At 28.8% G+C, this 15879-nt stretch overlaps 3 protein-coding genes across 18 annotated transcripts in view; 2 read left to right on the top strand and 1 right to left on the bottom strand.

Moving 5' to 3' along the window:
• The window catches only part of LOC125844329 (rust resistance kinase Lr10-like), a 368189-nt gene that overhangs the window by 153612 nt on the left and 198698 nt on the right, over nucleotides 1–15879 (top strand). For 7 of the 13 annotated variants that reach the window (XM_049523631.1, XM_049523637.1, XM_049523632.1 and 4 more), the window contains exon 3: nucleotides 12224–12244. The exons of the other annotated variants lie outside the window; for them this stretch is intronic. In XM_049523631.1, coding sequence (XP_049379588.1) covers nucleotides 12224–12244 — 21 coding nt within the window. The remainder of the gene's footprint in view (nucleotides 1–12223; nucleotides 12245–15879) is intronic. 13 annotated transcript variants of the gene reach the window in all.
• Nucleotides 1–15879, bottom strand: part of LOC125844332 (beta-D-glucosyl crocetin beta-1,6-glucosyltransferase-like) — a 219857-nt gene that overhangs the window by 151030 nt on the left and 52948 nt on the right. Inside the window, exon 3 of one of the 4 annotated variants that reach the window (XM_049523646.1) lies at nucleotides 13844–14186. The exons of the other annotated variants lie outside the window; for them this stretch is intronic. Coding sequence (XP_049379603.1) covers nucleotides 13958–14186 — 229 coding nt within the window. The 3' untranslated portion in view covers nucleotides 13844–13957. Of the gene's footprint in view, nucleotides 1–13843; nucleotides 14187–15879 lie in introns of those variants that run through there. 4 annotated transcript variants of the gene reach the window in all.
• LOC125844362 (rust resistance kinase Lr10-like) lies at nucleotides 12381–13721 on the top strand. Its single transcript, XM_049523667.1, has one exon. It carries the CDS (start codon nucleotides 12542–12544, stop codon nucleotides 13622–13624), a length of 1083 nt encoding a protein of 360 aa, XP_049379624.1. The 5' UTR covers nucleotides 12381–12541; the 3' UTR covers nucleotides 13625–13721.

The following is a 15879-nucleotide window of genomic DNA, read 5'->3' as shown; positions in this document are numbered from 1 at the left end:
TAAAAATTGATCTTGTGTAAAGTCATTGTTGTTGTTTTTTTCTTGTATAACATAAGAAAATTAAGACTTTGATTGGCGAACCTCTTTAAGGGACATGTACTACTACTACTACTATTATGATGGAATATTATTTCCCTTTAGAGTTTTAATTAATTTATATGTAAAAATTGATCTTGTGTAAAGTCACTGTTGTTATTTTTTTCTTGTATAACATAAGAAAATTAAGACTTTAATTGGTGAACCTCCTTAAGAGACATGTACTACTACTACCATCACCACCTTCCATCCATGTCTCACTTCATGTAATCCTTACTTATTAATTAATTTATAAATTTCTTAAACATTTTGTACTTATCAATAAAAAAATTAATTTTATATACATTCTTTTTTAAAGATAAGGTGGTTAACAACTATCTTTATCAATCTCAATAAAAAAAAAAATTATATAGATAAAATAAATTTAAAATTAGCATAATATATATAACAAAAAATAGCGTTTGCGGAATTTTTTTCAATAATTCAGAACAAACTTAATTTTGTGCATCCTTATTCATGAATTTTTATTTGATTAAATGAACATCGTTTTATTCTGTAAGTTTGAACTAGAGAGGAGTGTGCTAAAGAGGTTGCAATATGTTTTACAAATTATATTTATATTTTTACTAAAATTAGAGTCCAATTCAAGGTTTCAAATTGACAAGTCGTGATGACACCTATGTTCCCCGCCGATAGGTAAGTCAACCCAATAAGTTAACCAATTCAACTTAAATTGTGGAAAGGTAAGTAGCAAGCAATATCTCAAATACTAAGTCCGTTATAATAAAATGCAAAAAAATTGAAATATCACCCCAAGATTTAGTGTCATAAGTACAAGAGCTTCTAAAGTCAATACAAGTCTCCAACTATTTAACAAGTCTAAACATAAGAAACATCCTATCAGCATACCAACACAACCTAAACAAATTATTAAATGAGAGAGAGAGAGGGAGAGAGAGAGAGATTAGACTTATTAAAACCTCCCATTATCTTTCCATTTCTAAACAAATTATTAAATGGACAATTAATAATTTTATAAGAAATAAAATTTAAAATATTAAATTTAGGATAAATAATATTTATCTATATTTTGGAAGCATTAAATTCTATCCTGAACAATATCACAATTATAAGTTATTTATCAAATTTAAGGCTATTCACAACATTAATTTAAGTTGAAAATTGCAATATTTGAATTTGTAAGAATGTTTAAAGCATTTAATGTTTGATCAAGGTAAAATAATCATAAAATTAATAGAAATTTCAACATAATATATTATAAAACTAAAAGTATAGTTGGTATAGCTATAAAATAATATTTAAATATTAAATATTTTTACAACATCATTCCAATAAAAGTAATTTGCCTATTTTCTCAGCACTAACCTACCCTCCTATTTCTCTCCCCTTCGTGTAATCTTTACTTCTCAATTAATTTAGAGATTTTTAAACCTTTTATATTAATTAATAAAAATATATTAATTTTAACAGTATTTCTTTTAGAGTTAAGCTGATTTGCAACAATCCTTATTAATCTCAATGGCATTCTTTTTTAGAGATAAGGTGGTTTGTAACTATCCTTATTAATCTCAACATTAAATATTTTTCTTTTAAAAAAATGTATTACTATATATATTATAGAAGAGTCTAGGAATGACTACCAATGTTCCAATAAGATCACTACTAATGTCCAATATATTTATAAAGTATATAAGTGGGCCCCACCACCTTCCACTTAAATACTACATATTATATATTATTAATTACTATACTATAAATCACTATTAATATCCAATATATTTATCAAACTATATAAGTGGGCCCTACCACCTTCCACTTAAATACTACATATATGACTTAAATACTCCATATTATCTATTACAATAATTAACAATTATTTGACACTTTAAATTCTATCAATGCCATATAAATTAGGATAAAAAAACCTAACATATAATATTTAAATATATTTAAAAATAATATAAGTAATACTATACATTACAATAATTAACAGCTTAATTATTTAAAACTTATATAAAAAATTTAATTGACTCTCTAAATTCTATTGGTACCACATAAAATAGATTATATAATAAACAGATATTGTTTGAAATTGACGAAAAAGAAACAATAAATTACAATAATTAATAAAAAAATAGTCCACTCCAAAAAATCTATCAATTAACAACATATATTGTTTGAAATTGACGAAAAAGAAACTATAAATAACAATAATTAACAAAATAAATCTCTCGACTCCAACAAATCTATCAATTAATGCCACATAAATTGGGACATGGCAAATACCATATATTATTAAAAAATTAGGTTCAAAATGTACTAAAAAATACAATAATTAACAACTTAATATATTAAAGAGACATATAAAGAAGGGTTAATATTTAAAATTCAGCATCTGCCACATAAATTAGAACAAAGAGAGTAATAAATATTATTTTCAAAATTATGTTAAAAAAAAGTACTACAAATCACAATAGCTAACAATTTAAAATATTTTTAAAATCATATAAAAATTTCAATAACTTCTCAAATTCCATAATATAACACTTAAATACTACATATTATATATTAATTACTATACTATAAAGGACTTAAATACTCCATATTATCTATTACAATAATTAACAATTATTTGACACTTTAAATTCTATCAATGCCATATAAATTAGGATATAAAACCTAACATATAATATTTAAATATATTTAAAAATAATATAAGTAATACTATACATTACAATAATTAATAGCTTAATTATTTAAAACTTATATAAAAAATTTAATTGACTCTCTAAATTCTATTGGTACCACATAAAATGGATTATATGATAAACATATATTGTTTGAAATTGACGAAAAAGAAACAATAAATTACAATAATTAATAAAAAAAGATAATCGACGAAATTGACGAAAAACAAATTATAAATTACAATAATTAACAAAATAAATCTCTCGACTCCAACAAATCTATCAATTAATGCCCATAAATTGGGACATGGCAAATAACATATATTATTAAAAAATTAGGTTCAAAATGTACTATAAAATACAATAATTAACAACTTAATATATTAAAGAGACATATAAAAAAGGGTTAATATTTGAAATTCTGCATCTGCCACACCATATAGATATTTTATATGGATATATGGATTCGTTTGGTTCTTTTTATTCTTGCTCGAGCTGGATGATTAAAAATTATCATGTCCAGTTCCCTCAGGGGATGGATCTATAAGAATTCACCTATCCCAATAACAAAAAAATCTGACTTGAATGATCCTGTATTAAGAGCTAAATTGGCTAAGGGTATGGGTCATAATTATTACGGTGAGCCCGCATGGCCCAATGATCTTTTATATATTTTTCCAGTAGTAATTCTAGGTACTATTGCATGTAATGTAGGCTTAGCCGTTTTAGAACCATCAATGATTGGTGAACCGGCAGATCCATTTGCAACCCCTTTGGAAATCTTACCTGAATGGTATTTCTTTCCTGTATTTCAAATACTTCGTACAGTGCCCAATAAATTATTGAGGGTTCTTTTAATGGTTTTAGTACCTGCGGGATTATTAACAGTACCTTTTTTAGAGAATGTTAATAAATTCCAAAATCCATTTCGCCGTCCAGTAGCGACGACTGTCTTTTTGATTGGTACCGCAGTCGCCCTTTGGTTGGGCATTGGTGCAACATTACCTATTGATAAATTCGTAAATTAGAACAAATAGAGTAATAAATATTATTTTCAAAATTATGTTAAAAAAAGTACTACAAATCACAATAGCTAACAATTTAAAATATTTTTAAAATCATATAAAAATTTCAATAACTTCTCAAATTCCATAATATGACATAAATTTTAAAAAAAAAAGTGTTATAAATCATAATAAATAGTACAATATTTCAACTACTTTAAAAGCATTATAAATTGTAATAAATAATACAACAATTTAAATTACTTAAAATTTAACAACTTAAATTTTTTTTTTAAATGTATTAAAATTTTAGTTAATTGTCAAAACTTTACATGTGCCACATAAATTGGGACATGGACAGTCACACATATTTTTTAAAAAAAATTACATTAAAAGTATTCTATCAATTAACAACATATATTGTTTGAAATTGACGAAAAAGAAATTGTAAATTACAATAATTAACAAAATAAATTTCTCGACTCCAACAAATCTATCAATTAATGCCACATAAATTGGGACATGGCAAATAACAGATATTATGAAAAAATTAGGTTCAAAATGTATTATAAAATACAATAATTAACAACATATTAAAGAGACATAAAAAATGGTTAATATTTGAAATTTTGCGTGTGCCACATAAATTAGAACAAACAGAGTAATAAATATTTTTTTCAAAATTATGTTAAAAAAAAGTACTACAAATCACAATAGCTAAAAATTTAAAATATTTTTAAAATCATATAAAAATTTCAATAACTTCTCAAATTCCATAATATGACATAAATGAAAATAAAAAAATAATATATATTGGGCCCCATGGTCCTATATCTAGTATATATATATATATATATATATTTCTATTATATAGAAGAGTAAAGTGGTAGGACGACCAAGGGTAAAAATGTAATTTCATTCTAACAAAAATCTATTAAGAAAGATAGTAAATAATTCTAGAAACATCTTTTTATATATTAAGTGAATTATGATCAAGGATAAAAATGTAATTTCACGCTAGCAAAAATCTACCAAGAATGATATCAAGAAAATTAAGTAGTTCTAGAAACATCTTTTGTTATTGTTATTACCATTAACTTATTTTGTTATTACTTCACTTTCTTTTCTTTTGTGAGTTATTATAATATCTATTCATTACTCTATTTTACCATTACGTTAATTTAATGCTTAATATTTTTTTCTATTCATTATGCTTATCAAAAATGCCTACTTTAATATAAAAATTCATTATGAATTAATTATTTTCACCTTTATTTTGGCTCTAATTAATATACTTGAAAAGAAATAAGTGTGATAAAAATTAATAATATGTAGGACGACCAAGGGTAAAAATATAATTTCATTCTAACAAAAATCTATTAAGAAAGATAGTAAATAATTCTAGAAACATCTTTTTATATATTAAGTGAATTATGTTAGGATCAAGGGTAAAAATGTAATTTTACGCTAACAAAAATCTACCAAAAATGATAACAAGAAAATTAAATAGTTCGAAATATTACACACTTCAGTATAAATCTCTTATTAGGAAGACTAATAACACAATTTTTTCAACATTAAGAACTTCATTTTTCATCTATTCCCTAATGGCCCTACTTTTGTAAAACAATTATAAGACAAAAGTATAATTCATTATTTCTTAGTGAACACATCAGTTCTGGAACTTGTCCATATAACAAATTTTCAACAAAATTCAATTGATCCACATTTTTCAAACATTCTAATGAATATGATAATGAACCAGTTAATATGTTAAATCTAATATCAATCACAATTGCAATTCTCCAAAGGCGTAATTCATAAGGAATGCAATCAGTGAGCAAGCTCTTCAAGAACAAAATTTTCAAAAATTTCGGAGCATGTTATGTCATTTTCTTTGGTTCTCTTTAGACTTTTCAATTTCATGGTGTTGCTTTTCTTTCTGGATTGTAAAGATACTTGTTGAAGTATCTAATTTACTTGATTTCTCTTTTTATGTATAATCCCAAAATTTCATAGAACATATATGCCATTATATAATTTATTGAGAAACATATATTGTTTATTAAGTACTATTATTTTATCATCAGTTAAAATCATTTTTATCAAGTTATATAAATTACTGCAATCTATAATTATATTAACTTTTGTTAATATTTTTAACATCTAATTATTTGAGGTACAACATTCATTCATCGGGTATATAAATTACTTTAGAAAAAAAAAAATTGTTACTATACTAGATTGTTCTCCTAATTTTAATGAATATAAAGACAAGATATAAAGTCATAACTTTTTTTCTTATCCTTTATCACTTTGTAAATAATGAGATGATTCATTCTAATTTTCATCAAGTAGGTCGTTATTTTTGTTTGTTAAACACCTTTAAAACAAATTTATAAGTGTATTCAAAATTAATCTATAGGTGAATAGTAGAATTTATTGCTTCATATATTTTATGAAATTGTTAATATATTGAGAATAATTTTAATCTATTCTCTTGAATAATTTTCAAATAAAATAGAAAAAGAATACCATTAAATTAATTATTTAATTCGAATATATATGTTTGACATGATGTTATAATGAGCACTGGAGCATCTGATATTTTATTATTATTTGTATCATGTTTATTTGAAAATGTCATAATAATTTTTCTTTTTGAAAACTAATTAAATTTCTATTATAAATATATATAATATTGTAATATTGAACCCGTAAATGGGCCTTTCATTATATTGGGCCCGTATCACGGGCTTAAAATTATCTAGTATATATATATAAGAAAAGGAAGGAGGTCCTTTGGACTTTCATGGTGAAGGAGGTGTGTTAATTGGCAGTTACGTATTTTTTTAAAATTAGCAGTTACTTAATTTTTTTTAATGACTTTAAAGATTATTAAAGATTTAATTTAAATAAAATAAATAGAGAGATGAGAGAAAAAAGGCAAAAAAAATCACAAAAAAACTATTATTTCTGATCTATGAAATGTGCCACATCAACGAGCTTATATTCCTGCTTTATATTTATATATATATATAGATTGGATGTAGACTTCTAGCCAAATTTAATGCAAAGTGACGACTTGTGTGATTGTTTGTTTTCGAATACTAAAGAAGAAAATTTAGGCACATTTAAAGAAGGTGGCTTTATAGGTAATAAAAACTTTTACTAGTGCTTAGAGAGATTATCTATAAGACTATAATTAAGTAGATTAAAAGAATAGTTAATGGTCGAAAAATATTTGAATTAGAGGATTTTTAAGTCAATATCATACCTTAGTTATCAAATGTTTCATTTTTTATTTTTTTTTATCTTTAACTATATGAAACTTGCGAAAAAAAGTAATAGTTCAAGTATGTACTCTTGTCACATTATCTTTAAAAAGAACTATTTTTAGGTAAATTTGTAAAAAAATCTTGTATGTATGTTTTTAATTTTTTTCTTAAATTTTGTGTTAATGCAAATTATATCACATAAATTAATATGAATAAAGTACGTAAAGAGTACATTGTAAATAAATTTTTGGGTGCTCAACTTGGTTGTGAGCTGGTTGAGTACGTGTTGTATATTATTTTATGGCTTTATTTATTGGGAAAATTGTGCATTATAGCAAATTACTAATTCAAAATAAATGTCATAGATGTAGTTTCATTTAATTCTAATTCGTAGTAAACACTTTGTCATTCTCACCTCTCTCCCATGAATCTTGCTCGCCACTCTCAATTCTCTCCCTTGCCTCTCTCACTTTTATACAAATACAATTGTATAAATTGTGTTTGTGTCTGTATAAAGCGAGAGAGACTATATATACAAATAAATCTCTCTGTCCTATACACTTATAATTATACTAATACAAATTTTCCCCCTGCTCAGTTCTCTTTTGTCTTTCTCTCTCTTTCTCTCGCTTTATACAAACACAAATTATACAAATACAATGTACAATTTGTGTTTGTTTGAAGCGAGAGAGATTTGATATACAAATACAAATGTTTTAACTCGATTCAATTGTATATTAACTTGATTTTACTGTATACAAATTCAAATATTATGTAGATATACAAACACAATCATTGATACATATACATAGTAGTTACATATATATAATTATCTAACCGATATACTTATACAATTCACATCTCTTCACTTTATGCCCTCTCCCACTCGCCTCTCTCCTCTCTCTCCTAATCTGTCTCGCCACTCTAACCTAACACAAGGAGCAAATTCATATAAAAACACAATTTTCTTACACATAGATGCCCGATTTATATAAATCAGACGCTCCATAGCAAATATAAGCGCAAATATCAAAATTATAGCTATAAAATGCTAATATAGTTTTTATATTTGTTATTCCTAAAATTTACTCATATATATATATATATAGTTATTAAGTGCATTAAAGTGGGAGCTACATAGCATAGAAAGTAACATGTCGTTGGACTGACTATGTTCTGCTAAATTTATTATTAAATTTGTAATAGTATTTAAATGTTGATTCTCACTATGTAAGATATGGTCTCCTTCTACAAAATTACACTTAAGTAGTGATCCAAATTTTAGTCTTCGATATTTCTTTTCTGAAACTATTTCTAAATCTAAGTATTCTAACCTCTTAATACTTCCTATTATGCTAAATATAGAGTTCTGTTTTTACAAACTTGTGTTTCTATTCTAATTTCTTTTATGTAGTGACAAACTCTAGCTCCTATAGTTGGTATTTGTAAATCTATTTGTTTTATTTCCTGGCGTATATTCAATATTTGTGAGGATGTTAACAAATCTGAAAATAACCTTAATTGTTCGAAATATAGTTGTCTTTGTTCTATCAGAAAATCGTATATATCTTTATAGTTCTGTCTTATTCTTAAGAGATACCAATGATACTCCTGGTTAATTATAATCTGTTCGTCATATGACCTAAATCTTTTCTTATTTATTCTAGATGGCATATATATTATTACTTGTATTTAGGGTGAGTGCTATGTTGCTTATCCTAAAGGTAATACTAATTTATTAATATAGTTAAAATACAAAAAGACATATCAAAATAACCAAGACTACAAACCAAGGAAAAAATATTATCTAAGGAAATCTACGGCCAAAAAGCCTTATCTGAATAAAGATAGACATGTGAGAAAGCATAATAATAATAGAATCTATAAAAATAGACTATCCTGTTTTACATGCGGAAGTGAAGAACATCTAGCCAATACTTGTCCAGGTAGAAATAATAGTAGAACAAGAAATTCCCAACTAATAGAAGATTTCCAAGAAACCCTGATAAATGTAGATGAATACATGTCAGATAACGAAAGTATATATTCAGTAATAAGTATAGATGCTTTAGAAGGACGACAACAAGATTCGTCCGACTCAGAAGAAGAAACTTTAATAAATGAAATAGGATTAGAAAAATTGAATTTAAATATCAAAGATTTTACATTTGTCAATATACATTGCGATCATCTATTTTTCAAAGGAAAAGGTTTAGATAGTAAAAAATGCTTTAATTGCACAGGATATCCCAGTAAAGATAGAAGAGCTAAATGTATGAATTGCTATATAGAAGGATGCCTCATGTGCATCGACAAGATATTTAACATCAAAGTTATAGACCCGACAATAATCACAAAAGAAAAAACATTAATATCTTTAGAGAAAAGGATTGATAATTTAGAAAACAGAATAAGTAAATTAGAAAAAGGAAAAGAAAAAGTAGAAGAAACAAGCCAAAATTCAACGGTAGAAGAAGAAATCGAGCTCTTAAATGAAAAGGAAGACTACAAATCGTTTGAAGGATTAATTTGTAATGAAGACAAGAAAATCAATACTATCAAAATATTAACAAGAATAAGAATTCAAAATTATGAAATAGAAACTTTAGCTCTAGTAGACTCCGGATGTACAAAAAGCATAATAAATAGAAGTATCCTGCCTTCAGAAATAATAAAAGAATTTCATGAGCCACAAAGCGCCATGCGAATGGATGAATCTTCAAATATATATAAACATTACGTTAGTAATGCTCAAATAAGTTTTCTAAATACATGTGCAGACTTCTATAAACCCACCTATAAATTAGAAAAAATATGGGTCAGAGACTTAAATATTAGGATAGACTTTGTTTTAGGCTTAGACTTCTTATTACATAACAACGGAAGTTGTCTCCTTACTAGAGATGGAGTAATATTTTCTAAAAATATGACACAAACCTCCATATCAGTAGAACCTGTTCCTGCAAAATCAAGGTATTTTAAAAATAATGATACAAATACATTAAAATGTAATAAAGGGGAAGAATGCAACTGTACTAAAATACATGTTATCAAGGAAGAGGAAGAAATTAAAGAAATTGAATTACTAGAACTAAGTTTATCTGATATACAAATAGAAAAAAGTTATGATCTAATAGAGATAAATACATAACTTTATAATTTCAGAAAAGGATTACAACATATAGGAGTCATAAAAAACCAGAAAGACTTAGATGAAGTAATTTCAATCTTAGATAAATTAGAAATAGTTGGAGAAAGACCCCTGAAGCACTGGGAAGCCAATCATATAACTTGCAGACTTGATATTATTAACCCAGAGTATACTGTTAAAACTGCTTCAATAGAATCCACAAACGAAGACCTGAGAGAATTTGAAGATCAAATAGAAGAATTATTAAATTTAGGGGTAATAAGAAGGTCAACTTCAAAACATAGGTCAGCTGCATTCATGGTACGAAATCATAATGAAATACTAAGAGAAAAAAGCTAGAATGGTAATAAACTATATATATATATATATATAGAATTAACGTGTCGTAATTGATTACGCACACATATTAAATTAGTCAAAAAAATACTTTATTATTAAGAAAAAAACAAAAAGGGTGTGTCAACCTTATCTCTGGGGAATGACTTTTGTTTTCAGAAGACTAAAAAATGGGCATGCGTGATCATGAGATCATTTGGCGTGGTTCACTCCTTGGGGATTATGGATCTTTCTAGAAATAAAAACTTCGAGTAGGTAAATTGTTTTTTTTGGTCTAGTTTGGTAGATAATAAAAAAAAAAATTGAAAATTTATTATCTTATATATTATTTCAAATCTTATGATTTTACCTTTAATAAAAAAAATAATTGAAAACTAAATCATTTTACGTTGTATTTTCGTATTAAAATTCTGAAATTCATGACCCGAATGTCTCAACAATACTATGATATGCTCTATTTATAATACAGTACTTGTGTTTTTCTTGTTCTTTCTTGAAGAAAGTAAATATAATTAGGAAAAATCCTTTTGGCCAGAAAATTTGGCTAGAATTTAGCCAAAATGATATTTTACTTATGTTATTTTACCTTTTTGAAATATAAGTTGCTTATTTTAAATTTAATTAGCCAAATATTTTAATTATCGAATAATCGCGAGTTAGTGGATGTTTTAGGTGCCCTTAACCTTTCCTAAAACATTAATATAAACCTCGTTCTGTCTTTTTTAAATAAAACAAATAGGTAAACGTCAAAGTCTTCCTCTTGAGGACCAAACACAAGTCTTCCATTGGTTTGGGACCCAAAGGAGTAATATTGGTAATGAAAAGTCCACAAAGCTTCAATAATTGCATTTACTCTTATATATAATAACAACAATTATTGTGAAGTCTTAGCTGAACCTGAGTAATACACAAATGTCTAAAGGAAACTCTCAGCTTAAATACTTTACATTAATCCTTCAAATCATCTTTCTGCAAACATCCAATGCTTGGAAGATCAACTGTCCTGATTCTGCTTGTGGCGAAATCCGTAACATAAGATACCCTTTTCATTTAAACACCGATCCAAAACATTGTCGTTTTTCAGGAAATGAATTAGCTTGTGAAGGTAACCAAACAGTTATATGGTTATCCTCCAAGAAGTTGCACGTTCAAGGCATCGACTATGCTAATCGGACAATTCACTTGGTAGATCCGACTTTACAAACACAAGATGATCTATGTTCTCTCATATCTTCTATGCTTATTACCTTTCACAAATACAGTAATTTCTTCAGGTCATACAATTATGCATCAGAGCATAGAAAACCCGCGCCCATTTTCATGTTCAAATGTCCATCTGCTGTTAATGATTCGACATTTGTGGAAATTAGTGGCTGCAAATTAAGCAGATACACATATTTAAAGATTGGAGAGATGAAAGTCTCTGAAGTGAGTGAAGGATGCAGAGCAGAATTTATAGGCTTGACCTCATGGCCTAATATTAACAACATTTCCCTTTCTGATATACATCAAGCAATTCTCTACGGATTTGAGTTTCCTTATTCTTCGTGGGGTAACATTTTTTTCTATCCTCTATACGTAAGAAACTAGGAAAACAATGATACACCATGTCATCTTAAAACTTAAGCTCTTAGAGAGAGCACACTTTTATTATTTAATTATATTCTCAACATTCACTCACTACAGTTAATTTTTGCACAGTCTTTGTAGGTTTATTGGAATTGATTTCCGGTGAGGACTCAAGGCTTTTATCTACATATACTTTTAATTCTCCATTGATTTCTCATTCTAAATTATTTGCACTTTAATCTAACCAGTGAGGATCAGTCTATTGCTGCTACCTCGGAATTTCTTGAGTAAGCTCCTATATATCCCTTTAGCAATCTATATGTTATTTGGATGGACACAGATTAACAGTACATTGATCATCTGTTTTATCATCTCTATGGTTCGTTATGACTTCTCAAACGTGCAGTGTACTTGGGAGCAAAATTTCTGATCGGTCTTCCATTAGTATTTGCATTTCTGATGTACAAATTCAAAAGGAGGCATTTGTCAATGTACGATACAATTGAAGGCTTTTTGCAAACACAAAACAATTTTATGCCAATCAGATATAATTACTCCAACATAAAGAGAATGACCAGAGGATTCAAAGAGAAATTAGGCGAGGGAGGTTACGGAACTGTGTACAAAGGTAAGCTTCAAAGTGGAAGAGATGCAGCAGTGAAGATGTTGAGCAAGCCTAAAGCTGATGGGCAAGATTTCATGAATGAAGTAGCTACCATCGGAAGGATTCATCATGTCAACGTGGTTGGACTCGTGGGGTATTGCGTTGAGGGAACAAAGCGTGCTCTTGTATACGACTTCATGCCCAATGGATCACTTGATAAGTACATCAGTACCAGTCAAGAAGGAAGTCCTCTGTTAAGTTGGCAGAGGAAGTATGACATTATTCTAGGAGTGGCTCGAGGAATCGGGTATTTGCATCGAGGCTGTGATATACGAATTTTGCATTTTGACATCAAACCACACAACATTCTTTTGGATGAGAATTTCATTCCAAAGATTTCTGACTTTGGGCTTGCGAAATTATATCCAACAGATAAGAGCATTGTGACTCTCACAGCTGCTTGTGGAACGATTGGATATGTTGCTCCAGAGTTGATCAGCAGAAGCATTGGAGCAATCTCGTACAAAGCTGATGTTTACAGCTTCGGAATGCTGCTAATGGAAATGCTGGACTTGAAGAGAAATGAAGTTGCAAATGAAGAGAATTCCAGCCAATACTTTCCTTATAATATTTACGATAAGTTCAACAAAGGGAAAGAAATTGTGGTGGATGAAGGAGCGAATGATGATGAAAAGAAGATGGCTAGAAAGCTGAGTTTAGTTACATTATGGTGTATACAAACAAATCCGATACAACGCCCTTCAATGAGTAAAGTAGTAGAAATGCTTGAAGGCGAAGTTGAAGTGCTAGAAGTACCTCCTCAGCCTCTTCAATCTCAACCGATTGTCCATCAGATCATGGGAAGTTCTACGACATTTTCGTCTGATTCAATAGCTTTGTTAGATAATCCCGTTGAGGTAGACATTTATGTTGATTGATTATAGTTGATGTAATGTTTATGTGAAATAAACGTAGCCAATCCCACAATGTTTGGGACAAAGAATGGTGTTGTTATTGTTGTACTAGTTATATTAAAGACCTAATACCTAAATATGCATTTTAACTTGGCGTCAACTCACATTTATGCTTAGAAACTTAAACATGTATAAAGTTGAACAAATAGACATACGCATCATACGTGACATCCTACGTGGAAATTTGAATCCTACATGGTATTCTATGTTTTTCTCATTATTTCAACCTCAATATATTTTGAAGACAAACGAAAACACCTAACATACAATATTATTTTGTTAATTGAATCATAAAATTCACTTATTACTATTCCTACAAAGTTGAATTAGCTCTTGAGCAGCAGCATCCATCTCTTCATCTCTTATAGATTTTAAATTCTTGCTTATATCTCTCACTTTAGCCCTCAAATTTTCCCCTGTTTCCCCTATTATGACACCTTTAAGAGTTTCCGCAATTTCTTCTCTGTGAATTTTGCCATCATCATCTCTAACAATCTCCACCGCAACTCCCAATTCAACGATCAACCTAGCATTCATTGGTTGATCAAGGTGCATAGGCATGATAACTATAGGAACCCCTAAATCTATACTTTCCATTGCTGAATTCCAGCCACAATGACTTATAAATCCTCCGGTACTCGGATGATTTAGAATTCTTGGTTGTGGTGCAAATTTGTCCAAAACTCTTCCCCTTTCTCCAATTCTTTCAAGAAAACCTTTTGGTAATGCATCTTCAAGATTTTTCTCTTCACCTTTCGGAAATCTTGCAACCCATATGAAATTAACATTACTTAACTCCAACCCGAAAGCTACTTTTTCCATATCTTCTTTTGACAAGAAATACTCACTCCCAAAGGAGACAAATACAGTTGAATTCTCATCTTTTGTTCCTAGCCAATCCATGAGCTCCTTATCGTCCGTGTCATTAATGATTGGATCTTGGACTGGTGGACCAACTGGAACAACTTTCCAATTGCTCAATTCAAGGCAATAATCAATATATTTGGTTTCTATAGTTGTAGAAGTACTCATCAACATGATTTGCATATTTCCATCAGCTAGAAGATCCCCATCATCAGGTTCTGTCGCTTTGTTAGATTTCGCCACCATTTCACTCAATCTTACTTGCTCAATTTTCCTGAGATAAATAGCAGGGAAAGGGAATTCAACCTCTGGTTTCCTCAGTATGTTGAAAAAATACGAAAACACAGCTGCACCCGAAGTTACAAGCTTAACTGCTGGAATGTTGTGTTCATTCGCGACACGTTTAGCCCATTGCAGCAATATGTCATAAATCACCAAATCAGGTTTCAGATTTTCCAAGATTTTTGTAAAGTTTGGTTTGGACATTTTCAGGGCTTTTTGAAGGATGTGATTGAGATTGGGTGGGAGACTGAAAGAATAACTATCTTGAATGAGTACATCAACCAATTACACGAGGTATTTATAATATGTAAATATGATATAAAAGACTAAACTATCCTTGTAGCTATACATATATATTTATCATTGTAACACCCTAGAGAATTTTCGAACTAAGACTCGAGCCGTCCTTCATGTGGAGTGAGATTTTTCCGAGGAATAAAATTTCTTGAGTGTTAAGTTAAGATCCCTAGATGTAGCACATTGAGTTCCAAGAAGAGTTGAATTGGAAATAGTCATTTTGGAAAGAATTTGGAAAATTTGGCTATGGAAAAAAAGTGAGTTTTTGGTCAACTTTGAGCAGTCGTAACTCCTAGCTTAGAATGATTTAGGCGAATTTCCAGTTATTTATGGAAAGCCCTTGGAATGATCTTTCCAACGCCGCTGAGTTTGCTTGATTCCGAGTTCTTATGAGTGAGTTATGCCCTTTGGAAGTTGGTCTGTCGGCACAGTCGCACAGTCGCACAGTGCAGTTTGTTTAGTCCGAAAATTTTAAGGGTATTTTGGTCTTTTCCCTAATCATTTCTTTGGGTTATATTGAGGTGTTAGACTGATGTTTGGATCATTTTTGTCCCATTTTAAAGAGTGAGAGTAAGAGTGAGAGTTAGGGCTTGGAAGATAAGAGAGAAAGAAGAGGAAAAGAAGAGGAGAAAGAGAAGAAGAAGCTAAGGATCGTCGTGGATTTTCGTCGGGGGTGATCCCTAATCAGGTATGTGAGTTCTTTAGTGTGGGTTGATCCTTTCCCCCACACACCAAGCTCATTTTATGATTTGAGAAAAGATTGGATTTGTTGTTGA

This window comes from Solanum stenotomum, chromosome 11, assembly GCF_019186545.1.
Source record: "Solanum stenotomum isolate F172 chromosome 11, ASM1918654v1, whole genome shotgun sequence".
Lineage (NCBI taxonomy): Eukaryota > Viridiplantae > Streptophyta > Magnoliopsida > Solanales > Solanaceae > Solanum > Solanum stenotomum.
This window is presented reverse-complemented; position numbering and strand designations above follow the sequence as displayed.